Source organism: Sinocyclocheilus anshuiensis, unplaced genomic scaffold (genome assembly GCF_001515605.1).
Source record: "Sinocyclocheilus anshuiensis isolate Anshui unplaced genomic scaffold, SAMN03320099.WGS_v1.1 scaffold502, whole genome shotgun sequence".
NCBI lineage: Eukaryota > Metazoa > Chordata > Actinopteri > Cypriniformes > Cyprinidae > Sinocyclocheilus > Sinocyclocheilus anshuiensis.
In genome coordinates, this window is record NW_015544194.1 from 318989 (window position 1) to 346169 (window position 27181).

The window sequence follows — 27181 nt, forward strand, 5'->3', positions numbered from 1 at the left end:
CCCCCCCCCCCCAAAAAAAAAAACTAAATAACACACACACAACTGTTTTACCATTGATAATAATAATAGGAATTGTTTCTTGAGCACCAAAGGATCATGTGACACTGAATACAGACGTAATGATGTTGATAATTGAGCTGTCCACCACAGGAATACATTTTATTTTTAAAATAGAAAACAGTTGTTTTAAATTGTAATAATGTTTCACAACATTATATATTGTTTTTACTGTATTTTTGATCAAATAAATGCAGCCTTGGTAAGTATGACACTTCTTTAAAAAAAAAAAAAAACCTTTACTGACCCCAAACTTTTCAAATCTAGTGTATGATGATATGGCATATATGAAAAGCAGACAATGTGTTCTTGAGATTTATGCAAATGTTAGTCAAAATTTGTGAAGAAATGTCAGTTCTCCATTACAGTGTGTTTTGTCTGTAACAGCATGCAATGTTGTTATGTTTACTCGATTCATGCATAGTATGTGACTTGAGTGATGTTTGTGTTGTCTTGTTCACTCATGCTTTTCTTTTTCACAGACTTGCCAAAAAATCTTGGTTTGGAAATTTTATTAACCTCGAAAAGGAGGAGCAGGTTTTTGTGGTGATTCGGGACAAGCCTCTGAGCTCCATCAAAGCAGATATTGTACACGCCTTTCTCTCTGTAAGTCTCCAATGAGTATGTGAATTCTGTGTTCATTTACTCACCCTTATCTCGTTCCAAACCTGTTTAACTTTTCTTACTATCGTGGGGCTTTTAAGTTTCAAAAATGATGCAAAAACACCATAAAAATATCAGAAGTGTCAGACTTGTGTGCTATATTCCAAATCTTCTAAAGCCAAGCAATTGCTGTGTGACAACAACAGACCAGTATTGAAATTATTCACTGATAATCTTCTGCTCTAGTGGGCTGTTACGCTCTGCGACCGAATCATTGAGCTGAATTGAACAAATCATTCAGACCAGTTTTGTGAACTGTATCAACTGATTGATTGAAAAGATTTGACTCAAAATAAAGAATCATTGGCAAATCTTCTATCACTTAACTCATGAATGCATGAAAGAGAGCTAGGATGGATGTCAACATTTTCAGTGGATAACAAGTTTCAGTCCCTCGCACAAATCATATGACTTCAGAAAACCTAAAAATGTAGCACGCAAGTTTTATGGACCACTTTTAAAGACCTTTTTTTCTGTCATTTTGGAACTTGACTGCCCCAGGTCTCCTATATTGTCATTATATTGAAAGGAATGTCCAGGATATTCTTAAAAATGTACCTTTTGAAGAAAGATACAAGTAATACCCCTCTGGTGCTCTTTGGACATTTTTTTATTGAATTGTTTTTATTATTTTTATTTAATTTGAAAGAATTTTAACTTCATCAGAATGGTATAAAACTTACTATAAAACTGTGAAAAATGGGCATGATTCAGAAAGGTTAAATGGTCGTGAAACAATCAGGGGCGTGTCTACGTGGTGGCCAGGGGTGGCACCGGCCCCCCCTGAAATTTGGCTGGCCACCCCAGGTGCCCCCCCTACCAGATGTCTTGCCATAGGCTTGTTTTTAGTAAATTTCTAATTTTAGGCGGTTTCTATAGTGTGATCTTAATGACAATGTTGAGAGCGCATAATGTTACGCGATCCATGTGCGCGAGGACGAATCTCTCCACTCCCAAGCGTTTTTCCTTCACTCATGCTTTTAACATACATCGTTCTGCAAACACAACACTCACCCCGCCCCGGCCACCCTCTTTTGAGCCAGTGCCCCCGACTGGCCCCCCCATTTAAAATGCTCTAGACACGCCCCTGGAAACAATATGCACACTTGTACTCCTTGGAGTACAATCTTACTGATATCAATCTCAAATTTGCAACACTTGTTTAGAATTATGGCTCTGATTTGGGAAAAGTTTTGGAAATTTGGAAACAGAAATTTATTTTTCAGCTCTATGCTCATAAAATACAATTTAGTACCATAAAATCCTTTAAAAATACAAACTATTAAAGAAAACCATTATTGAACTAAAGTATAGTACATTCATTACATTGAGAAAAAAAAAGACACACACCAAAGGGCTAAATAATTACACAATGTTCATTTTGGGGTGAATTTTTCTCTCAGATTCCCAGCCTCAGCCACAGTGTGGTGTCTCAGACGAGTTTCCGGGCAGAATACAAATCCACGGCCGGCCCCACCGTGTTCCAAAAACCAGTGAAGTTCCAGGTGGACATCACCTACACCGAAAGCACGGCTGCCACCAAGGAGAACGGCATCTACTCTGTCACTTTCACACTGCTCTCAGGTAACCATGCCGACAGTGAGAAGCCCATTTTGATGTCATAAACTCGCTGGCAGCCAATAGAAACACAAAGGGATGTGTGTGTGGGTGATGGAGAGGCTGGTTGATGATGTTGAACTTTGTCTTTCGCAGTGGTGAGAGAATTTTTTTCTCTCCCTCTCTCTCATTCCGCAAGCGATCCCCTCCTCCATTACACTCCCCCTCTCTTACTAAGACTCTGAAAATAGACCGACTGCTCAAGGGGGTAATGGAACAAATTTAACTAAAAGAGGCCTTTTTGCCTCCTGGTAATCACTATGCATTTTCAACCTGCTGTGTTTCAAAGGACAATCCAAAAAGATCCCGCACTGCTGGTGCCATTACTGCAAACCCCGTCCCTCGCTTTTCATTCTCCCCCTCGCTCTTTTTTGCTCTCTCGGCTACACAAAGGGGATTGAATCTTGTTCTTAAAGTCACACATTTTAAAGTGCGTGTGTGTGCATGTGTCATAAACTCAGCCGTGGGCCGAAAGCACCATAAAAATCAGCCTCATCCCATTAGACTTTATGAGGCAGCCGCTATGGGGAATAAACCCAGGATGTGTCAGCATAAATGTACATTAATTTCTAAAAGACACGCCTGTAACAGTTTGTACAGGATCATTGTGAAACATTTAAATGGGTTTCTGTGTGTGTGTCCCTGGCAGGTCCCAGCCGACGCTTCAAACGGGTGGTGGAGACGATTCAGGCTCAGTTGTTAAGTACACATGACCAGCCTGGTGTCCAGCAGCTGTCTGGTGAGTGGCCAATCACTCCACTGAACACACCTCTTTCTCTGGCTCTTTCTCTCTCTCTGTTTCTGCTCTCTTACACAGCATCCTGAACATGCATGGCGCCTAGCCCACCCTTGCAGAGCACTGAACGCTGCACACACCCCTCAAGGTCAAATGAGTCTTTCCAGTGTTTAAAATGGTTGTTAGAGGTGGTTTCAAAGATAGTTTTAGGCCATCAGATTGTTAATATGAAAATTAACTTCTCTAGATGCAATGTATCCACTGTTCCATTAATGTCAGATGTGATGTCTTATCTAAAAGTGCTGGAAATACACGTTTGAGCTTATCACAGAATTGCATTGCAAGGCACTTGCACACATGCACACACTCTCCTTAGCAGTCTCACACACTCACAGACAGAGCATGCTAGAGCACACTCGTGTGTATTAACAAGGGTTTATATACAGTACATATCCAGGAAATTTCTTGCTGATATCTAAATCAAACCTGTGTCCCAAGTAAATCAATGTGGCTTTAAGTTGTTCGTTCTACGAGCAGAAATGTGATGGGCTAGACTGTGGTTCCTGCTGGAGATGATGAAATGAAAGAACAGAGAAATCCTCTGCCTGTCTTCTCACATGGCTGTTTGTGCACATGGTGAAGAGCCTGTTACAGCTCCCTCTGCTGGACAGCCCCAAATCCTTACTGTCCAAAAGCAATATCACTGTGTAATACAGAAAAGGGAGTTTGGCATTTCATAATACCATAATATCATTCTGCATTCTGTACACTGTGCACAATAAGCACATTTTCCATGTGCATAAAGTACCTGGATGACTTCCAAATCCAGTGTATTGGAATACACAAAGGGAATCTATGTTGTATATATATATACAGTTTACTTAGTTTAGAAATGCAAAATAACAAAATAATCACTGCCTGTAATGTTTAGAGCTGCATAAAGGCTGGAATACACTACACAACCTTTAATATCTTATCAGAACTAAAGTGAATACTTCACTTGTCAGCTTTGTAAATGGTTAAAAATAAACTCTAGCCATCATACACAGGACTGCCAGACTTTTGAGTAGTTCGGAACACTACAAACTCGTGCGGAGACATGCACCTTGTTGCATGCATTTTAAAACGGACTCAAAATATAAATGCCTGTTGTCATTTGACTGAATCATTGTCAGAAGCTAAAACGTCAAGAGTCTGTGCCCCTTAATATGCTATTTTCTGATTTTCTGTGAAATCTGTCAGCTCAAATCTGCAGACTAGCTCTGACTTTGAAAAACTAGCATTGACTTGTCCAAACTGAAAATCAGGGTAAAAATATAGGCAAGTCATGTACTGTATTCCAGCTTTAATGCTTTGTTTCACATATGTCTTTTGAAAATAGTAGGGAGTATACAGTGTACTGGTAATGTGCTAATATTAATTCATTACTCTTGATATAGAAGGTACTGCAAATTTATAATTTGGCAAAAAGGTCATCCATGTATTTCATACAGAAAATTCTTGTGCACAGTATAACCTACATTCTGCATACTTTAAAAACAGTAGCCTGTTAGTATGATAGTATGACATTTCAAACAAAACCCCCTTTCTCAGTGCCTTATACCAAAACATGGTATGTAATTATGTTCATATTGTGCATTTGGACTGTCTTAAAGAAAAGAGCTGTTATCAGGATCGTGTATCTTTAAAGATGTGCCATCCTCTCACCCTGTCAATCACGCCCTTCCCTTCCCCTGGCTTTGCCCTTCACCCCCTGCTCTCCCACTGCTGTTGAGTGAATGGGCATGAGAGCTTGAGTGTCCTCACTGACCGTGAGCAGACCTGCACAGCACTGAGTACCAGCATGCTTCACTCTCAACAGATGTGGCCACGTAATAAACATCTGTGCAAGGAGGTTGAATCACTGAGTTCATGTCATTACTGTAAAGTCAATGGGGTGCATTGAGAATGTCAGTTTAGCCTAATTATTTGATTTGATTGGACATGTTACAGTAATATGTCATGTTCCTTTAACAGGAAAGCGTTCAAAGGGTGGTAAGAGGTCTATTTTAACGCTTTTGCCACAGTGTACGTCACTTTATCATACATGCTGTCCAATGCGTGGCACCTAAACACAGAGACCCTTTAAAGGGATAGTTCACCCAAAAATGAAATTTATATCATCATTTACCCTCACCCTCATGTCATTCTAACCCTATAAGACTTTTGTTGATCTTTGAAACACCAATCAGTATATTTTAATAACACCCTCTCCTTTTGGTCCATGAAACCAAAACTACTATAAAAAAATAAGATGAGACAGACTCACACAGACAAGTACAGATTTGATTTAGGCTTTTGTGTTTCTTCAGAAGAGTTTTAATAAACTGCTTGATTGATATGAATTACCTCGACAATCCCTTTTTGTACTTTTGATGCATTAGAGTTTTGTTTGCACAGGTTTTCATAAACATATCTTCATTTGTATTTTGAAGACGAATGAAAAGTCTTATGGGTTTGACACGACACGAGGGTGAGTAATTAATGACAGAAATTACATTTTTGGATGAACTATCCCTTTAAATTTGAAATATGCAGAGATGTGTGTGTGTGGGAGTGTGTGTGCATGAACTCACTTGCTAGGACAATCCATGAAAGTTTAAATTCTCTAGAGTGAAAACACTTCATACATTCTTCATGTTGTTTTTCTCTCCTTATTCAATTATTGCATCATTTTACTTTGTTTTTGTGGGTCAATTGTTGCATCTGAATCACTTTGGTGAAAGGCCTTGTTAATTTAAACATTTAATCAGCAGTGCTTATGAATCTGTTAAACCAGGTTTTTTATTTGAAGATGATGTCTGAGCTTTTATGTTAGCATGTTTCTCAGCACCTCTTTTCTCTAAACATTTCTTTCATGTTGATCATTTGGGACTTTTACAGTAGAAGTAATCATCTGTAGAATCGCTGTATAATGAGGGGCAGAATCCTAACGGGACTAGTTTTCTCAGCATGACCTACTTATGTAGAGCCCTATAAATACAATGTGAGTATTAAAACAGGCAGTGAAGTCTGGTATGTGTTTGCTATTGGATTAATAATCATTTTAAAGGGGTCATATGATGCGATTTCAATTTTTCCTTTCTCTTTGGAGTGTTACAAGCTCTTGGTGCATAAAGAAGATCTGTAAAGTTGCAAAGACTAAAGTCTCAAATCCAAAGAGATATTCTTTATAAAAGTTAAGAGTCAGCCACACCTACATAAAACGGCTCGTTCTAACACGCCCCAACATACCTACGTCGCTCTGTGGGAAGATTTGCATAACGCCGCCCAAATGTTCACGCAAAGAAAGAAGGTGTAACTCGGCCAATCACAATGCATTGGATAGCTGGCCAATCACAGCACACCTCGCTTTTTCAGACCGATGAGCTTTGTAAAAATCGATGCGTTTCAAAAAGGCGGGGCATAGAGGAGAAACAATAATGTACAGTATGTGGAAAATAATGTGTTTTTTTAACTTTAAACCGCATAAACACATTTCATTACACCAAACACACAAAATAATGTTCTTTTTAGCAGCATCATATGACCCCTTTAAAGGAATACAGTAATTATTAGCCATTATTTGGCATGTAATCTCACTAACATAAACACGATCTTAGCAAAAATACAATAAAGCCCTAAATGTATTTGCCATTTCAGCTGCTTTCTTACTTTATCAGGGTTATTAGATTCCATAGCTGTGGATCTTAATAGTATGTCATTTCAGATTGACTTAACCTAGTGGGGTTAAATTCAGAAATATTGTAGCTACACATTTAATCATGCGGGTGAGACATAAATCCATTGTATTTAGCCCAAAGCTATTTGACTGGAGCTCAGCACATGCCCCGTAAGAGAAAAATAGCCATGCTGTACTGGTCGTTTTCTGTGTCTGCAATAGTTTACCCAGCATAAATCTAAACGGAGATGAACATTTGTAATGGCTCACAGCAGAAATGCTGAAGCAGTGTCCTGTGTGTCTCAAAGCTGCCACAGCTGTCATGTCTCTTTGAGAGTCTCTTTGGCTGTGGCAAAGCAGCCTGTTTTCTAGGGAAGCGGCAGTTTCGAGCTTTCTGTCATGATGTTGAGAGGAGTCCAGATTGTATTGAGAGACTCAGAGACAAGCTCTGGAACTAAAGCAATCTACTCTAGTGTTCACATAGGCCACGGTCTGCCATGTTACAGCTTGTGCTATCGGGCCGCTGCTGCTCAGCCACTTATGAAATTGGAAAAAGAGGTGTTGGTTTGCAAGCCTGTGTTGGTGTCAAATAGGGTGTGTAGTTAATCCTTCTGGGCCGACTTGTCAGGTGTATTCAGAATCTGCAACAATTTGTACCACTATACATTTCAATCCATTTTATGAGATTATGATATCAGAAATGATGAATTTAGCATAAATATGTTTAGCTGTATATGTACCAGGGTGTAAATAAATGCCCTGACAATTATTTTATATAATTATGATTCTTTACTAGATCATGCAATGCATCCTGAAATTTGAAATTTGTTCATGACTGCATTCATTTAAAAAAATGTAGCAACCTTTATATGGTCACTAACATATGCCACAAAGTGTTGTCCAATTCCTGAACAAATGGCCATTATAAACCAGTTCATTCAAGTGGATCAAAAACATGGGTAACACTTTATAATAACGTTCAGTTGTAAGTCATTTATAAGGGACTAGTTAATGATGAACTAATCATTTACAAAACATGACTATACGTTCACAAATGATTATTAAGTAATATGCTAATGATTTACACATCTGTCGTAAGTTATCTTAAAAAAATAGCATCATGAAATAATCAAACAGATACTTAGTAAATGGTTAATAGTTACTAGTTATGTTACTAGTTAATATATTATTAATCACTTATAAATAATTGAAATGTCAACATTGTACTAGTATCTCTATAAACATTTGTTAATCATGAACAAATGATGATTAAACCATTAGTAAATGATCAGTATATAATTTATGTATGTTTCGTTAAAGTTGTAAGCTGGTGTGTTAAAAAGCCCAAAAATTGAATTATGCTAACTATTTTTTTTTTAAGAAAAATAAATTATTTGCTGTCAAGTGAATAAACGTGTAAATGACTTACAGTCAGGGGATTCCATTGGGTTGTGTTAACCCTTTCTCTCATCAGCACAGACTTGTGTTCTTTGTGGAGTGTGTGGGATCTAGTGATAATGTGAACTGGTTTTATCCTCCACTCAAGTGCACAGCTTTAAAATACTCCATGTGTGTCAGAGAAGACATCTGTCTACACCCTCACCAGTCAGCCCTTACATTGCAGTACACACTCCAAAGTATTCAAAACCTGTTGTGCAAACACATTAATACATCATTTACAAAGCTTTCTGCATCCCCAATTCTAAAGTGTAAACTACTCATCAGTTGCAAATGTTTTACTCATCATTTGTAGATCTTTCACCCCAGTGTGTATACTCACACAACCTGTAACCGTCAGGTTTGTAAAACATTTACAACTGAGGAGTAGTTTACACTTGAGATGTAATGGTTCTTTTAACTGGATAAACACAGCATGACCTGAGTAGTCCAATTTGCATATAATTGTTTCTCATGAACAAATTCTTTCAAATGAGTCAATCAGACAATTTTCATTGTCAGGTGTACCAATGCATTTTACACCCTTAATTTATATTATATAGCTTATAGTATTTGCTAAATTCTTCACTGATGTGTATACACACAATTTAGGATATGCATCCTGAATTTGAGGTTTGATGTCTAATTAAGAACAAGTCATTGACCATCTACCTTGAATTTCTTTGCAATAAATCAACACTATCACATCTCTTTCCATTCCATCCTGTGAAGATCACAGATCAGGTGGAGACTGCGCAGCCACAGATACTCACTACCACAATAAGACCTCTGACCAGTAATTCAGCTGTACTGTCAAACAGTTGAACATGCCTGCAGATGTGTGCTGTATCCATGTCAGTGTGTTCTGATACACTGCTTATTGTCTCCAGTTAATGCAGTCTCGTCCTGCCTCTCATCATCACACCTTGCCTCGTCTGTGATCCTCATTGTTCATGTATTTGTTCTCTGTCTCTCTCTCTCTCTTGTTTTCTTGTTCTTCTCCTCTTCTCCCGTCTGTGCACCCAGGCAGCCCATTGAGTAACTTCTTTGACGTAATTAAACAGCTCTTTTCAGACGAGAAGAACGGGCAGGTGTCCAATCCGCCCGACACGCCCAAGCATGCCAACAGCAAGAGACATGAGCCTGAGCCTAATGACTCCAAATGTCCATCTGGCCAAGACAAAGCCAAGATGGCACCATCAGTTGGGACACAGGAACAACCTTAAAACCAGGAGAAATACTATATACTAGTTTTAAAATAAAATAAAATAAAATAAACAAAAGAAAAGAAAAGAATCCAGTCATGGTGAAAGGATGTTGTTGACTCAAGTTGGTTTTAACCAAGCCTCTACAAAGTTTTATATAAAGGAATGAATATTGAAGTACTGTATGTACTGACCCGACACTTTACAAAAGGCGCATACAGACACGCTTATTTATTTATTTTTTCTCTCCAGTGTTGTTTGTTCTTCACAGTGTCTCGTTATGTTGTTTTATGATGCCTTTATTTATTTCTGCTACCAGGAATTATCCAGAAAACGTGTTAAAGCCCCAAGTCCTGCTCTTGCACAAGATTCATGTATGGCACATTGATGGAGGACACATTACACAGGAAGTTCAGTACAAGCAGCTGAGGGAAACTCCTCATTCTGATGCATCTAAACACCCAAACACCAACAAGATTCCTCAACTCCTTCCTCCTGCAGCTACTGTACATACAGCCACACATGTCCAAGGATTTGGAGTGAAGCCTTAAAATAAAGATGTTTATGAATTCTCACTAAGCTAACCCACGATTCATCTTTTTATTTAAACATACTTTTTGTTTTTATCCTTGCTGGTCTTCTTTCCTCCCCGTTCTCTGCTAATGCACACACAAACACACAGACGTACATACAGGACATCGTTACAAAAGGACAAATGGCGAATGGAACTCTGGATTTCATAACGCACGTGTTTGAGGAGTTGCCCTCGAGGACCGTTGTTGGATTGTATTCTTTTCAATGTAGTCTTTCTTTGTGAAATGGAGAATTTAAAACATTTTATGGACTCAGTGTCAATGCTGTACAAGATTTGGAGATCCTATTTGAAAAAATGGTGGGGATGAACTTTTGGGGCGGGTCGTGGACGGGAACCCGGGGGTGGGAGGGGGGCGTCACAATAAATGATCTATTCTGTTGTACAGACTGAAAATATTCCTTATGTAACAAATGTCTATCAGTGACTGCTTAGATGAATTGTGTTGCCACATCCTGTTTTTTTTCCTCATGTAGCGTTCATGAAATGTTAGTTTTGAATGACAATTATACTTAATGTATTCGAGGGTTACTCATGATGTCAGTTTTCGATTTGTATTTATTTCGTGTTTAATTTTTATTGAGAAACATCTGCAGGATTCAGAGACCTTTTACCCTTTTTTTGTAACTTATATATGTGTTTGTCTTTTTTTAATTTATTCAGCTGGGGAATATTTATATATACAAAACCGGGTGGTGGAGATTTTATTGTTTGCATCAGGGCGACTCATCAGATTGTTTGAAGGATCTTGTGTTTTGTGTCGGCTACGATAACACTTGTCCGATTTTGTGAATGAAGCACTCTTTCTTTCCCGGCTTTGGCCAGATTAAAGAGCTTGTAGTATATATTAAATTATTTACTGGTAATTTAAGAATGTAGACTAGCCTCTTTAGGGTGGGGGGTGAGGGATAATGAAGTATTGATATTTGTCACTCATCTCATTGTGCGTGTAAAACAGGTGGACGAGCTCAAATCACATGTTGTAAATAGACAACTTTGGGAAAACGACTTTCTTAAAACCATCAAGAGGATACTGCTGCTCCTGACTCTATCTCTCGTATTGCATGTCCGACATTCGGCTTTAATTTGCATGATGTTGTGGATGTTAGATTTCTCCTCCCCTTCACCTTTTTCATCATCGACTTGTTTCCCCCGTTATCACGCCTTCATTTTCAGTTGGTCGTTTTTCTCTCATCTCCCTTATCGTGAATGCTTTCTCGCCACATGCTCTGCAGCATCATGCTCTCGGGATGGGGGTCTGGGATGTCATAACACATGATCACTTATGGGAACATACAGAGAATAAGCGGAGATGTAATCTAAGCAATACACATTGTTGTCCTTCCTATTTTGTACTTTGGGAGAAAAAAAAAGGAGCAAAGCTGGATTGTAATGTATCACGGATTTGATTAATACCGAGCGGGAAAAATAGAATCGCCGCTAATGTATCCCCTTGTAACTACTGTGAACAACTTCAGTGCAACGGAAATAAATCCATTGACTTTGGGATGTTGTATGTGTTTGCTGTTTTCTCTGAAACGTAGGGTGAGCGGTGCAAAATGTGACCCCCTAGCTTACTTTTTTCCCCCCTGTACCAGATGGCACAACATCTCAACACTTGATGAATGGCTCTTTTTATTTTATTTTTTTCCATTTCATCTGAATATCAACATTTGTAAGATTAACAGTTGGAACAGTTTTGAGGCTAAGTGGTCTAATTTTGTCTCTAGGAAAATAGTGATCTCTGTCATTTAATTTTGAATATCAAGTTTGTCTGTAGGTATTTGACACATTAATGTTTTTAGAATTGTGGATTAAAAAAAAATGGTTACAAAATAAAATTAGACCCTTGGGGTAAGTTGGGGTCGGGGTTATTAGGACGTATTTGCTATTCATTTAACCCTAAAGTAGGTTAATTAGGAGAAATCAATCAATTGGAATGTACAGTGTTGCTATTTGCGCTATACTCTGTGTGTGTGTGTGTGTGTGTGTGTGTGTGTGTGTATATATATATATGTTATTTACTATTTAAAGTTTGTAAAAAAATATTAAAAAATGTAAACAATTTAAGCATCATCCTAGATCTTTACAAATTTATGCACATACTGTATCATGCAAATGATTTTGCCATTTGATACAAATGTCTGGGATCACAAAAGAATAAAACATATTTTTTTCATGTTTATTACTATTAGTCATTTCAAAATTACACGTGCCATTCATTTGTTGCATGAAAAAATGTTATCAAATAATTTATTTTTATTGATCCCAACATATCCGCGTACCTTTGCCTTACTGCATATTAGAAATATATTTACACTTTAAAGTGAGGTGAGAAAACAATACAATACTACTATGTACATTTTTTGGGAAGTATTTGAATGCAGGCGTAGGACACTGTTGACCACTGGAGGGCGCTACACTGCAGTTTACAGCGCTTCCTCTCTGAAGCACACGGGCACTTCCAAGTAGCTTGTAAAATAGACACTGTAAAGCATATCTATACTGGGTATAATCAAACACCTCATAAATCAACATATAAGTTCATTATTTGTGACCAAAGCACAATTTAGGAAACATTTGTTTTTTACATTGTGATACGAAAAGTAATAAATAGCTCACACATCCCATTAAATCGTTGTCATTGACTCAAAATAGGAATTACGAAGGTTAACAAACATATAAACTGTGTTTGTATGGGACGTCACACGCCTGCCTGCACATCTGAGCTTTGTTGGTTTTCCAACAATGGTTTTCCTCATGTGCTCAAGCTCGACGCGGCCCACAAAGTGAGTGCAGCCATGAGGCCAGTGTAGCCAGAAGACCATCCAGAGCATCTGGATCCAGCGCGGTGCTGCAGTCAGAACCCAGCAGCAGCTCCTCAAACTGCTCACAGTCCAGAAGTTCGACCATGTTCTGCAGGAAGAAGCCTTCACAGAACACTGCCAGCTCCACTGCCTCACACACCTGCTCCATAACGCACAACAAACACACACGGATGACAGATCAGAGGACTGAAGCTTGATGCTGGAATGATGAATAATATGTTGGTGTAAGCTGTATGTACATACTTTGGAAGTCTGGTAGATGCTCACAGCGTTGTTGAGGTTTATTCTCTCTGAGCAGAGGATTTCACAGTGTCTCTTCAAAACTTGAAGCTGGAATGAGTGGGCCACGGGAAGAAGCTGTACAGGACATGACAGTGCATCTAAGCTTAAAGGGGTCATGTGATGCGATTTAAATTTTTCCTTTCTCTTTGGAGTGTTACAAGCTCTTGGTGCATAAAGAAGATCTGTAAAGTTGCAAAGACTAAAGTCTCAAATCCAAAGAGATATTCTTTATAAAAGTTAAGCGTTAACCACACCTACCTAAAACGGCTCGTTCTAACACGCCCCCACCTCACTATGTGGGAAGATTTGCATAACGCCGCCCAAATGTTCACGCAAAGAAAGAAGGAGTAACTTTTATTCTCGCTGTAGTATTGTTGCCGCTGCCGCGATGTCATGAAGGCGCTGTGTGCTTCGTTGTTCACCGTGGACGAAGTGGAGTCCAGCCCGGGGTCGTCACATGTGGTTGCCGCTCCTTCGTTGAATCCGCCGGCCGCGCCATTCCTGCTTTATGCCAACTCCTTAAATTTGATTACAGAAATATATTTAACAGTACTGTACTATATAGCCTATCCATGTATTTCTTACCTCCAGCAAATCAGACACAGACACGTCTAAACATTCTGCTCCTCCACAGTAAAGATGTGCCATCATCATCTGAAATAAACATTTACAAGCTGTTTTAATGGCATTACATCATATATGTTTGTCTTGTGTATGTTCAGGCTGAGGTTTGCTGATTACCTGGAACGTGCTGTATTTTATGTCAGTGATTTCAATAGCCATGTGGTCTGATGTGCCATTACTCCTGTAGAGACTCAGCAAGTCTCTGAACCTTATATGAAACATGAGGAGCATATATAACACATAACCAATCACATAACTGATTATATGGCATTACATTCAAATCAGTCTGAGCAAGAGACCCACCTCTGTGAAGCAGACATGAGCAGAACTCTGTGGGCATAAAATGGCCTTCCCTCCACCACAAATATCACATCAGACATCTCTGTGTTATTCAGAAAATGAGCATCTGTGAGGGCGACATGGTACATATTAACAATCATAGTCTTTTTGATGCTGAATTGCATATAGTGAGAAGTTACTAGTACTTATTGTATGACAGCATGGAATACTCTTATTTAGCAAGGATGGGCTGAATTTTTCAAAAGTGTACTATAGGCTACTATAAATACGATATATGTGTCGGGCAGTGCTCCTCAAAATATTGAATGAAAAAAAAAATCGTAGTACAAAAATAAAACAATGTCAATATTACAAAATATAACATAAAAAAATGTATAAATCAGTCGTTTTTCTAAAGAAACATTGTCCAACAGCGACACCAGCAGGTAAAGTTACAGCATGTTTTTCTTGCCTCCCCTGAGCTCGAGTTTTAACCACAGACAGACCCACTTAAGTGTGCAGCCAGGTTGGTGGGGGTAACTAAGAATGAATGGAGAAAAGTAATTTGAGAGGAGGCAATGCCTCCAACACGATATGGTTAGATATGACTGGTTATGTTTGGCTGTGATTGGTTCATACAATAAATGCTGCCTCTTGTGTTCGTGCGAGTTCCACTTTCGCAAATCAGTCTGAATAAACATAATGACTGAACAAAAATATAATGGTGTTAATGGGAAGATGAATTTTAAAAAGTAAGTAAACAACTCTGACACTTAAATATAACCACTTTGTTTACGTCAAAATAAGACTTAAAATGGCATGAAAACATTATTTGTGGGAGTTTTTAGTGAGTAATCAGCTTGGTGAAATTTAAAGTAAATCTCCGTGTTTGTGACCAATATTTACCAAGCTTTGATGGCTGATTATCCGAAAAATTCTAAAATAGTTAACTATAAAAAGAATAGCTAAACATAAGTTCACAAATGAAATATATTGCTTAAATTGTTAAACAATATATTATTTTGGAATAAATGTAAAATGCTTATAAACACTAACTTAATAAGATTCATACTTGGCTTTAAATAGAATATTGATTACACTTAATGTCAAAATATAAAATAGAATTGTTTTTTACATTTACATTTGAATTTACATAAAAGAAAGAAAAAAACTTTGAGGATTTGCCCCCTCATTTCAGAACACCACCACACACCACTGATATGTGTACTATACTATATGTACTATATACTGTATATATATATATATATATATATACCCAAAACTTTTGAACAATAGTGTACATAGGTAAAGTATGGTGTGTGGTGATCTGCATTACCCAGCTGAGCTGTAGGTGTGTCCTTTACTGCCAGAATACACGGGGCGGCTGTAGAGCAAACACAGTGGCTGAAGATGACTGCCAGCTGCTTACGGATATCCTTACTCTGTATTAAAGAAAAGAACACACAGACATTTCAAATACAATATTTCACTTGGCTGACGATTCTTCAAGCATTCACATGATGGTGATGGATTTTAAGCACACCTTGCTAGTTTTAAAAATGGAGAAGAGGAGTGGAAGACCCTCTGAGAGCAGCTCCTCGCAGTATTTTTCATCCCCAATAGTGGTGAAGTCTTTAAGGAGCGAAAGTGTGAGTTCAGTCCTGGACTGGAGCTGGGCACTGCGCACTGACTCTAGCCATACGTGCAGCTTCCAAGGCACTCCTGAGAGAGAACAAGAAGCTTCTTAAAACACTTTAAACATTGAACAACAGATTACACAACTAATCTATTACTTCTAAAACTGCCGGTGCTTGTGCTCTAATGGTGAAAAAAGTTGGTAGTAGTTGTTACCTTAGTTGAGAACCACTGTTTAGTGCCTAAAAATAGCAGGTTAATCTTACCAGTGGTTTATTAATAATCTCTCTTTAAGCCTTGACTGAGCCTGTAATCATCGACTTTTATACACTTTGCTATGCACATGCCAAAAATATCTCACTGTTTATGCATATCTAATTCAATTTGTTGTCCATTTTCTTTCATTTACTGTAAATGAGTCAGATGTGTACCCAGTGCCCTGAGCTCCATGGTGACGTCCAGATATCCGTGCTCAGCGCTGTGAAGGCTGGCTTCCTGCAGCGCTCTGATGCGGGCTTTACACAGCCGTGGATTGCAGACAGACTTTGCATTTGCTCCATCCTTCATTTCCTGTTTCTCCTGCTCCTCTACTCCCTCTGCCAGGATCTCCTCCAGAGAAAGCACGTCTTCCTGCAGCCACTGGGGCTGACTCAAGAGCTTCCTCAACACATTCCTGGTTGAACAGACAATATTCAATACATAATAGCCTAATTCAATCTTGATCAGTGCATGTGTCTTTATCGTTGAGGGGTCAGTACCTGTGTCCATGCGCTGCAGCGTGACTGAAGCAGTTCATGCCCTCATAGAGTGAGGATGTCAGATGCACCCGCAGCATTGGGTCAGCGCCACGGGATAACAGCAGACTCACCATCTCGTAGTTACCTGAACACACACACCAGTAAAACTATGTTTCTAATAAAGCATGTTGAGCAAAGTTGTCCAAAATTTTAAAGGAATAGCTCGCCCAAAAATGAAAATTTTGTCATTATTCACTCACCCTCATGTTGTTCCAAACCTGTATGAGTTTCTTACTTATGTTGAACATAAAAGAAGATCATCTGAAGAATGCTGGTAATCAAACAGTTTATGGTCCCCATTGAGTTCCATAGTATTTATTTTCCTACTATGGAAGTCAATGGGGACCAACAACTGTTTCGTTCTTCAAAATTCTTCAAAATATCTTCTTTTGTGTTCAACATAAGAAAGAAACTTATACAAGTTTGGAACAACATGAGGGTGAGTAAATGATGACATTATTATTATTTTTTTATTTTTTTTATTTTGAACTATTATTTGAATACTGTATACACTACGATTCAAGGGTTGATTGAAAAATAGGCTGCATTTACTTGACCACTATACAGTAAAAACAATAATATTGTGAAATCAAGAAAGATTTCTTATTATTATCAGTGTGAAAACAGCTTAATATGTTTGTGGAAACCATGATAATTTTTTTAAAGATATTTGTTACACTGCAAGATCAAAGGAACAGCATTTATTTGAAATGGAAATATAACATTATATTACTTAGAAAATTATAAATCTCTTTACTGTCACTTTTGATCAACTGAATGGATTCTTATTGATTTCCTAATATTGATTTCTTTCACTAACTGATCTCAAAACTTTGAATAGTAGGCTAGTGTATACTATTTTATATTTACATTGCAAATAGTATCTGCCACTATTTGTGCCAGGGTGAAAATAGCCTCTGCTATAGTTTTCTGTCTTAAGAATACATTCAAACATAACTCTTTAAAAGAAAGCATGTTAAGGATGACTTTGCACTGTTTTTCCCCACCTGCGGCTGATGCCAGCTGGAGAGGTGTTTCTGCTGAGCTTTGGTGGCTGTTTCTCAGGGCTGTGCCCTCCACATCTGCTCCCACATCTAACAGGAGCTGGAAAGGCCAAACAAAGTTCATTTAACATGATAGTCCTCCAATGACAGTTTGTAATGTCAATATACAGTAGAACATGCCTTATTTTGTAAGTCATATTTAAAATGAATGTATGACAGTAAATACATACACTATTCTTGAACCACTACATGAAGTAATAGTACTGTACATGTACTGTAACTAGTGTGCATGTTCACCTGCACTACAGATATGTGTCCATGCAGCACAGCAAAGGTAAGGGCCACCCAGCTGCGGCTCTCAGGATGGACAGAGGGATGTTTTGGTGAACAGTTGGGCACCTGAAAAGAAAAACAAAGTTCAAAACAAAACAAAACATATGTATTTCTTAGTAAACCACCAAAATGCTTCTGCATATGTGTGAGTTCCCGGAGTATTACACTACAATAAACCATTCATTCAACAAAGCCAATATCCTGCAGAGTGTAGTTCCAATCCTAATTAAACAAACCTGGACTAGCTAATCAAGGTCTACAGGATTAATGGACATTTCCACTGCTGGACTGGACACCCTGGTATAGATAAATAGGTAAAAAAGACATATAATGTGGCTGAACGAGTACAGTGTCATTACCGCTACATCCAAGTTTGCACCAGCATCAATGAGCATGTGCACTACAGCCTCGTCCCCTGCTGAGCAAGCGTACATCAGAGGAGTCATGCCCTACACACCCACAGAGAGAGAGAAAGAGGGTTAAACATACTTCGCCAAAAAACACTTTGTTAAATATACATTACTGCATAACTGCATAACTCTGTTAAAAGGACAGTTCACCAAAAAAATTCTGTCATACATTACACCCCCTCACTTTGTTCCAAACCTGTATGAGTTTCTTTCTTCCATTGAACACAAAAGAATATATTCTGAAGAATGTTGGTAACCAAACAATTGACGGTATGAAAAAAAAAAAAGTCAATGGCTATTGATAACTGGTTACCGACATTCTTCAAAATATCTTCTTTTGTGTAAATCATACAGGTTTGGAACAACCTGAGAGTGATAAATGATGACAGAATTTGTATTTTTGGATGACTATACATTTAAGTCATCCATTTTTATTGTGTCATAATAATTCAGAAGTTAAATAGGTTCACCTGGTCATCCATTGTGTTCACCCCATCCCGGCCCAGAAGCTGGATAGCCTGGCCAATCAGATCAGTGCGGCCACAGTTGAGCATCCGGAAACCAAGATCCAGATTAAACTTGTCTGCGGCAGCCTTTGAATCTAGACGTTTAAAGGAGGTGAAACAGCACTCTGGCCTGAGAAATAGAAAAGGAGAGAGTGAATCTAGAGCTGATTACATAAAAAAATGGTGAATAAAAAATACAGCAATAACTTGGCAAAATATTCTGACAGATGGAGAGCCAAAGTGAAAAGTTAATTAGGAAAATGTTGCTGCAGTATGTGTATATTTTCTTTTTCTTCATTTACAGTTATGCTTTTATCCAAAGCACATTCAAAGTACCAGTTGTCAGTACTGAGCTCCAGGAACATCTTACTTGAGCTGTCGAGGTTCACAGTCCAGTCCAGGAAGTAGCTGTCGGGCAGTCTGTCTGACATCATCACTGTCCACTAACAGGCTCCGTCGATGCTCTGCATGCACCATAGAGACTCGCATCCACTCCATCAGAGGAGGAAGAAGAGGAAAAGGCCTGAGAGAGACATAGTATTACTCAGTTATTTACCAGCATCTCTCACTTTCTTCTCGCCAAAATGCAAACACTCAAACATACTTAAATCCAAAAAAGGTCAGGGCAGATCAAAAATGGCATAAAACTGGAGCAGAGAGGAATGAGGACAGTATAATTACAAAGGCTGCTGAATTTGGCTCGCCACAGCCTCTTTCAATCCTGCCTTTCATTACCACAAACAAGCCTGGCACTTCATTCTTAATCACAATTTGTATAACAGCATCTGCCGTCTTCAACAGACATGCCGTGTCGCTGGAATTCAAATCAGTGTGATATTACAGAACGAATCCTCTACGGTTTTCTTCTTCTCAAGTATCTGTGCCAGGAGCACAGTGATTGTGAAGCCTGCTCACAACCATAACTGTCCACCTGCTAAAAACATTAGTATTCATTATCTGATGTGAATGCAGAGCAAGGTTTCCACACAGAGTAAAGTCGCCTCATCTTACTAGAACAGGCCTAATGTAAAATTCAAAGCATGTCTATAATCTTCATTTCAAAGAAGATATCACTACTAATAGAACACTAGAAGAAGAAGACTGGATAAATGAATCTATAAGAATTGCACTCCAAAAAACACATTCATTCATTATATCTTCTTTGCTTTCACAAGTGCTGTACTGCATAGAAATCTAATATAATACCTTTCAAATGTTTAGAGTCGGTAAGGTTTTTTTTACTTTTGAAAGAAATGCTCACCAAGTCTGCATTTATTTGATCAAACATAGTGTAAAAACAGTAATACAGTAAAATATTATTGCTGTTTCTAATAATTTTCTTACTCCTGTGATGGCAAAGCTGAATTTTCAACAGCCATTACTCTAGTCTTCAGTGTCATATGATGCTTCAGAAATCATTTTAATATGCTGATTTGCTGCTCAAGAAACATTTCTTATTATTATCAATGTTGAAAACAGTTGTGCTGCTTAATATGTTTGTGGAAACCATGATACAATTATTTAGGATTATTACAAAAAAAAAAAAAACATTTAAAACAACAGCATTTGTTTCCAAAAAACCTTTGTAACATTATATCGTAAATGTCTTTACTGTCACTTTTCATCAATTTATTTCTATTAAAGTATTAATTCCCTTTAAAAAAAAAATAACAAAAGGAATTAAATAAATAAATAAACGTTTAAGGCTCTTTATGAGGTTTTGGCCCATTGATCTCACCTTTCTTTGCTAAGGGCTATCCTGGGTGGCTCAAGGTTGGGGTTCTCCAGAGACTCCATCTGTGGACTGCGTAGGTAGTAATAGAGTGTGTGAAGAGCATCTGGAGACCAGGAGATGGGCTGCAGGCAGAAAGGACGTCCAGGACTAAGACTGGGACTTGCTGAAACTAAACGCTGCATATGGTGCATTGCACGTGAGACCAAGTCACCTAGAGGACACATACACACACATTTAAAGCACAAATTATATAAAATATCTCATATTGTCAAATACTTTCTTTCGAGACACATATAAGCAAAAGTAGCCTGCAGAAAAATAATGGAATTCAAATAACCTGCAATAAATGCCTTTAGTTCTGAAAGCAGACAAATGCCAAAATCACAGTGTGCTGCTGATATAGAAAAGCCATCTGTGTTTCCAGTTCAACCCCATAAACTAAAGACAGTAGCTGTGCAGCCAAGCACAATTGTGTCATTTTCTTTTAAAGTGCTGACAACACACAACACAAAGCATATTTCAACACAGCAAAATATATCTTCAGACCCATCTGTTTTATGTCCAAATGTGGAAATGGTAGATGGTTCAGATAAACTCAAATGTCTAAGAGCTTTATTCTAAATTACTCCGAGGGGCTTTAAATCTGCTGTTTTTGCCTCTCGATGCAGAAATCCAGACACAAGCTGTTCCCCAAAGGAAGAGAAGATATGATGAGGACAGGCCAAAGACTTACTCCTTAAAGTCAGAGAGGGCTACAGTAAAGACAGTGGACACTGTCCTCCATATGTGAAAAGCATCATAAAGGAAAGAAATGAGAGTGAGAGAACACAGCGACAGCAGAGATACATCATTTCATCCTTGAATGGAAATTCACTGCTTTTGTACTTAGTTATTGGTGGATAATCTTTAAATAACAGCTAATATGTGAATGAATAATATGTGAATGAAAGAAAGAAAGGCATGGGAAACAATCTAAGCAATCAATCACATATGGTCTAAATTTTCCTTAATGAACACTCGTGCTCCTTAGTTGTTAAACAAGGGCTGCTTTACGATTGCTTGAGTGTCTGCAATTATAAAGTATAAAGAAGGTGCTTTTTACTCCTCTGACCCAAACAGAAGGTGCTCTTGTACCAGCAAAACAACTGCAGGAGTGTTGCTGGTCCCCTAAGCGAAAGTGTGTTTCCCTCTCTGGTGAATGCGAGCAGCGGCCCCCCTGCCTCATCCTGAACTGTGGTCTGCTGCATAAACAAACTGCCCACAGCTCAGGCGCTCACACACCCCTAGGCCGAGTTGTTAGAAGAACGGCACTTAAAATGTACAGATGTCTCTCTCTGTCTTACCATGTACAAACACTCATGCAAAAATAGCATTTCACTAGACAGTAATAGACTGAAATGAAAACTGACAACAACGGTGTTTATAACATTAAACGTTTTAGCAAGAAGAAGAAAAGTAAGTGCCTTATGGGTGACCTAATTCTTAAAGAGAACTGCTGTCTTTTACTAGACTGAGAAAAGCTATTTCACCTTGGTTAGTTCACCCAGAAATGAAAACTCTGTCATCAATTACTCACACTCATGTCGTTCCAAACCCATAAGACTTTAGCTCATCTTCAGAACACAAATGAGGACATTTGTTTTTTTTTTATATTCTCTCATCCTTTCTGTCCAATCCTTTGAAAGTCCATGCAATCATGCATTAAAAAGTACAAAAAGATATATTACACAAGTATATACAAGTAATCCATATGATATACAAGTAATCCATATGAATCAAAAAGTTTAATCCAAGTTTAGGCTTGAACTGCTCAACTTTTTGAAGCATCAACGTTTTGGTTCTGTAGACTTTCAATCGAGAGACAGAAATCTGTTGGGTTTCATTAAAGAATATTTTTATTTGTGTTTCAAAGATGAGCGCAAGTCTTATATATAAATTATGATAGAATTTTTATGTTTTGGGGATGAGTTATCCTTTTAATAATTTATTAAGAAAAAATCATGAAAGTTTTAAGTTATTGCTTATAGTTTCATCATAAAGGCTAGATCATGATAAAACAGTGTTAATACACGAATCAATTACTCTTATGAACCAGTTATTTTTAGTGAATCAACAAAAATATGAATCCAAAACATAACATACAGGCAAACAGTTTAGCTGTTTACATGAAATTAATGGATCTTATGTACCGGTTCTATTTAGTGAATCATAAACCCTTTTATTATTCTAAATTAGTGCTGTCAAACGATTAATTGCGATTAATCGTTTGACAGCACTATTCTAAATACAAAATTATTTGTCTTTTACAGTTCTAAAAGAACCATCACTGGAACCCTTGAGTTACCGGAACCAGAATTGCTCATTTCTTATGATTTTCATTCATGTGGCAACAAGCATTTATTTGTTTGTTTAAACTTATAATATGCAAAACATTGTCACAGTCCTTCAAAAAGAGATGAATATGAATTGAAAAGCTTGTGACTTACTGAGTTCAGAGAGGCTGCCCACACAGGTAGCCAGCAGGGCCTGCTCCAGCGTCCTGAGCTCCAGCTGTGCGTAGGCATTCTCTCTGCTCTCCACCGCTGAGTCTGGCCCCTCAGCATACGGGCTGAAATGAGCAGGCAGGGATAGCTCACCTAGTCATAAAAACACATTTTCAGCGAGATTAAATCATTAGAACTCAAAGCACCATTCAATCTATTCAAATTTGATCTATTTATTATCATGTCTCTAAACGTGAACTCTTGCGTCAGTGTTGTGCAACTCTAATAATTATGGGGGGATGGGGAAGACAGACTGCCAGGCAAAAGTCAATCGTTCCCATATACAGTATGTGTCTCTGACAGAGATAAGAGGAGGAAGTGTGGTAAGTTATCATTTCCTCTGCTCAGAACATAGCTCTTTCTCCTGACTTTAGTCTTGTCTTCCTTGCTCAATTATTTATGCTTTGATTTATTGCTTTTCTAAATGTCTCCAAGTGTCGATTCAACTCCTGGAGATTATTTTTTTTTGTAGATTAATTATTAATTATAATGTACAATAACCATGATTTTTTTTTTCAGCTATGTCTGGCACATACAGATTGTCATTGGAAATACATAGCTCTCAACCTAAGGGTGATCTTTTTCATCCCACCACAGCATAAGTATAATTCATAAAGAATATACCAATCCCCACAGAGTTATGAAATGTTATCTGTTTTATCTTGAATGCAGAATTGATACCTTGCCAAGCTTTCAGAAATAAAGTGCAAAATGATAGTGAGTAAAATATAATGAGCAGATCATATGTTTGGCAGCTGATTTATCAAGCCCAAATGCAGGATATTTTTTTTTTTGCTTCCTTTTTTATTTGATTTGAAATCCATGCCTTACCCCTGGATCCCTCTTTCAGTGGGTATCAGAAGGGGATCAAATGAGGGATTTGTATGTGGATCTGTTTTCTTCATCAAGCTAAACGATAAACCATTCATAAGGTACAGTGCACACATTCATCTGTGCCACGATGACTCAAAATATCTCTCCAGATGTTGACCACCTGATTTATTGGGGCCATTTTTATAACATCATTGTTATTGAACTGTATTTCTCTTAGAGCTATTTGGGTGAACAAACTCATTGTGAAGTCGAGTGAACCATGGCCTCGCTCGACCGCTGCCAATGTATTGTTTTTGCTACAGCAGCAGATTCTCAGCTTAGTGTGCTACGACTGACTACTAAACACAAAAGGGTGATCATCAGAGCAAACGATAGCAGTTTTCCGAACAATATTCAATTATATAGTTTTTATGAACAGAATCTGATGTTAAAAATATGTATAAAAGGAAGTTTTGCACATATGTAGTATTTAGTCAGAATATAATGTTTATAACCACATATGAATATGTCCGGAACTGAGGCAGTCTGGTCTAGTTGAGGTCATTTCACATGTGTTACAGATCATATTATTATCTAATACAGTGCAGCTGAAAATACAGAAATATGTCTTTATAGAGACCCCAAATCTAAAGCAGGTTCGCTGGTCTAGGCTCTGCAGCCAGATGGGTTTGTATATGGGTCCGGGTGAGCCACAGGGTGTGTGATGCAGCTGGTCAGGCTGTGGACCCACAGACCCAAACCCCTCTATCCAGGACACACCCGTTCCCTTTCCCACAGCTAGCCGTGTCTATACTGGCAGCCGTGAGGCTATGACATGCGTCATAAGCAGCCACACACTCCCACAGACACACATACATGCACATACGCTCTCATCTGCTACCATCATTGCGGACTTAGGAAGAGGGGAATGTGTGTGCACTGCCATTATGTGGAGAGAAATCGAGCTCACGCACACCACTGATGGGAGACTGGGAAATCCATATGAGTGTCATAGGCCTGCCCAGGAGTTACTCTGCCAATGAAAGAGAGAAGCTCTGGGAGATGCGGCAGAAAATACTCTTGAAGTGAGATGAGCATATAGAAGCAATATTTGCTGAAGGGAATCCAAGTGTACCTGGTAGGGAAAATTGCATCTATATAATGGACCTCTACTAAAGTGTTCATGTGTGCACTGTAGAAAACCATCATAAAACCAGAAAGATGTCTGGCAAATGATATGGTATCTGCTTTCAGAACTCTATCGGAGACATCTAATATTGATTTTTTTTAGAACTGAAAAGTGCTTGTTTTCAAGGTTCCAGACTGTTAAGAACTTCCTTTGGATCTCTATTACAAAAATTCTCAGGTTTGTGTAACACAACACAAACCTTTTGTTTTGATCTTTTGAGACAATTTTGGACCTAAGAAATAAAAATATGAGCACATTACTCAATATAAGTAAACAGAAATGTCAAAAGTAATGCTCACCCAAGCAATTGTTAACAATTTTGGTCAAACTTGTCTTAAAGCCTTTATGTATAATGCATTATAAAGGGGTATTAAAGGGTATAATGCATTATAATTTTTCATAATGTGCATTGTAATACATCATATCTTGTCGTAAATAATTATAACCAAATTTAAAATGCATAGTGTAACAATGAATTGATAAGTGTTATGATGTATTAACTGTGCTTACATTTATTCATAAGATTGTGCAATGCATTATAAGGTGCATTACAAGGCATAATTAATGAAAACTACTTTTCATTACTATAACTTACTATAATAAAACTACTTTTATAATGCATTATACACAAAGGCTTTAGGTAATGTGTCACCATTATTTTTCAATTATTTAACTTTTATTTGTAAATATTAATTATTGTCATGCTATGCACAGTAACCAATAAATGACCAATTGAAAATAAATTGAAATCACTTGTTTTAAATGCTAGTGATTTAGGCATCATTCATTATCATTTATGAATATTCATTTTGAGATTTGCTAAGATTACATTTAACAGTTAAATTATTTTTATTTTAGATGATAGAAAACATAATCTAAACCTATAAATAGGTGTGTAAATGAAATGAAATGAAAAGTAAATCCAATGCTGATTGATACAGATAAATTAAATAAATCTTTAATATCAGGCATAGTTACCTGAAAGAACAATTTGCTTTACTCCAATGCTCTGCAATGTGTTAAAATGACCTAACTTTGACTTTAATACCATTTCACATTAAGATTCATTATCCATTTGTTGTGTTAAATAACTGGCCAGTTCTTTCATTCAAAATTGTTCTCCAACAGAGAACAAATCCCTTAAGAAACTGCTGAAAGAAACCTTTCAATTGCAAGCCCAAATGTAACCACACTAATTTGCTTAAATATGAGTGATCATCCTATTTTGCTTGCCTGATTTGGCTCAGGTAATACGGTGTGAACACAATGCTCCAGTCACACGCTCCCACAACGCTATACCATTCTACACAGGGCACAATGGCACAAGTGTGCTGAAGAGCCAGAGTCAATCGGCCCTTGTGTTATAGGTGCTGTACTGGAAGTGCTTGTTGATTGAGGACGTGGAGCGCTGACTGCTATCTCTAAGTGTTAAAGGGGAGGTGCCCTGTTAGTTGTGTGTGACTGTGCACACGGACCATTTCTGCCAAGACTTCCCCTCTCCAGAGGGCAGACCACAGAGTGATGATAATAACAACTTCCTGCATCCCGTTCTGCTACTGATTTAAGACACAACCCCCAACTCAGTGGAAGAGCTTTGCTTTTACAAATCAAGTCAAGAGGTAAAGGTCAAAAGATTTACTTCTTAACAAGCTTGGCCTACTTTCTTTTCTTTGCTGTTTTCACCTAATAAAAGAGTTGTTAATAAATCCAATAGATTTCCAGCATCATGTACCTTTTATTTCATTTAAATTTTATGATATATCCAGTAAAAAGAGAATGAACTCAAGAATATAACTGAAACAGTGGGTGGCTCATAAAGCAGATGGCTCTCTTACTGTGGCAATAGTAACCTGAGTGCAATAGAACCTTCTAGAACCTTTGCGAATGAGAGGCTCCTGGAGTTTAACAGTCTTCATAATGATAAAGTTAAACATCATGCAGATCTTGGCATGGTGCTGCTACTCCAGGTGTTCACATACTCAAATGCAAGAGCGAAAACAGTGTTTCACCGGCATGCTACTGCCAGAACATCACTTATTCAGCTCAGTTTCAAAGAATATGAGGATGATTCTTCAATTAGGGGCACCTTTGACTACTTGAAATTTTGAAAAATGAAACCATTTTTGGTCACACTTTATTTTAAAGGGGTCATATGATGCTGCTAAAAAGAACATTATTTTGTGTATTTGGTGTAAT

General features: G+C 37.9%; 2 protein-coding genes across 9 annotated transcripts in view; one reads left to right on the forward strand and one right to left on the reverse strand.

The window, feature by feature from the left end:
* brsk2b (BR serine/threonine kinase 2b) overlaps positions 1 to 10346 on the forward strand; it is a 163428-nt gene extending 153082 nt beyond the window's left edge. For 5 of the 8 annotated variants that reach the window (XM_016497074.1, XM_016497081.1, XM_016497075.1 and 2 more), the window contains 5 exons: positions 540 to 663; positions 2124 to 2304; positions 2987 to 3076; positions 5090 to 5107; positions 9237 to 10346. In XM_016497074.1, coding sequence (XP_016352560.1) covers positions 540 to 663; positions 2124 to 2304; positions 2987 to 3076; positions 5090 to 5107; positions 9237 to 9436 — 613 coding nt within the window. In that variant the 3' untranslated portion in view covers positions 9437 to 10346. The remainder of the gene's footprint in view (positions 1 to 539; positions 664 to 2123; positions 2305 to 2986; positions 3077 to 5089; positions 5108 to 9236) is intronic. The other 3 variants (XM_016497076.1, XM_016497080.1, XM_016497078.1) reach the window with 3 other exon arrangements.
* A 2325-nt stretch (positions 10347 to 12671) lies between these two features.
* The window catches only part of abtb2a (ankyrin repeat and BTB (POZ) domain containing 2a), a 23876-nt gene continuing 9366 nt past the window's right edge, over positions 12672 to 27181 (reverse strand). Inside the window, exons 2-17 of the mRNA XM_016497073.1 lie at positions 22927 to 23076; positions 20444 to 20651; positions 19076 to 19228; positions 18670 to 18835; positions 18149 to 18238; positions 17754 to 17855; positions 17460 to 17556; positions 16414 to 16537; positions 16087 to 16328; positions 15564 to 15742; positions 15357 to 15462; positions 14045 to 14147; positions 13859 to 13949; positions 13703 to 13771; positions 13079 to 13192; positions 12672 to 12974 (exon numbers count right to left, since the gene is read on the reverse strand). Coding sequence (XP_016352559.1) covers positions 12774 to 12974; positions 13079 to 13192; positions 13703 to 13771; positions 13859 to 13949; positions 14045 to 14147; positions 15357 to 15462; positions 15564 to 15742; positions 16087 to 16328; positions 16414 to 16537; positions 17460 to 17556; positions 17754 to 17855; positions 18149 to 18238; positions 18670 to 18835; positions 19076 to 19228; positions 20444 to 20651; positions 22927 to 23076 — 2195 coding nt within the window. The 3' untranslated portion in view covers positions 12672 to 12773. The remainder of the gene's footprint in view (positions 12975 to 13078; positions 13193 to 13702; positions 13772 to 13858; positions 13950 to 14044; positions 14148 to 15356; positions 15463 to 15563; positions 15743 to 16086; positions 16329 to 16413; positions 16538 to 17459; positions 17557 to 17753; positions 17856 to 18148; positions 18239 to 18669; positions 18836 to 19075; positions 19229 to 20443; positions 20652 to 22926; positions 23077 to 27181) is intronic.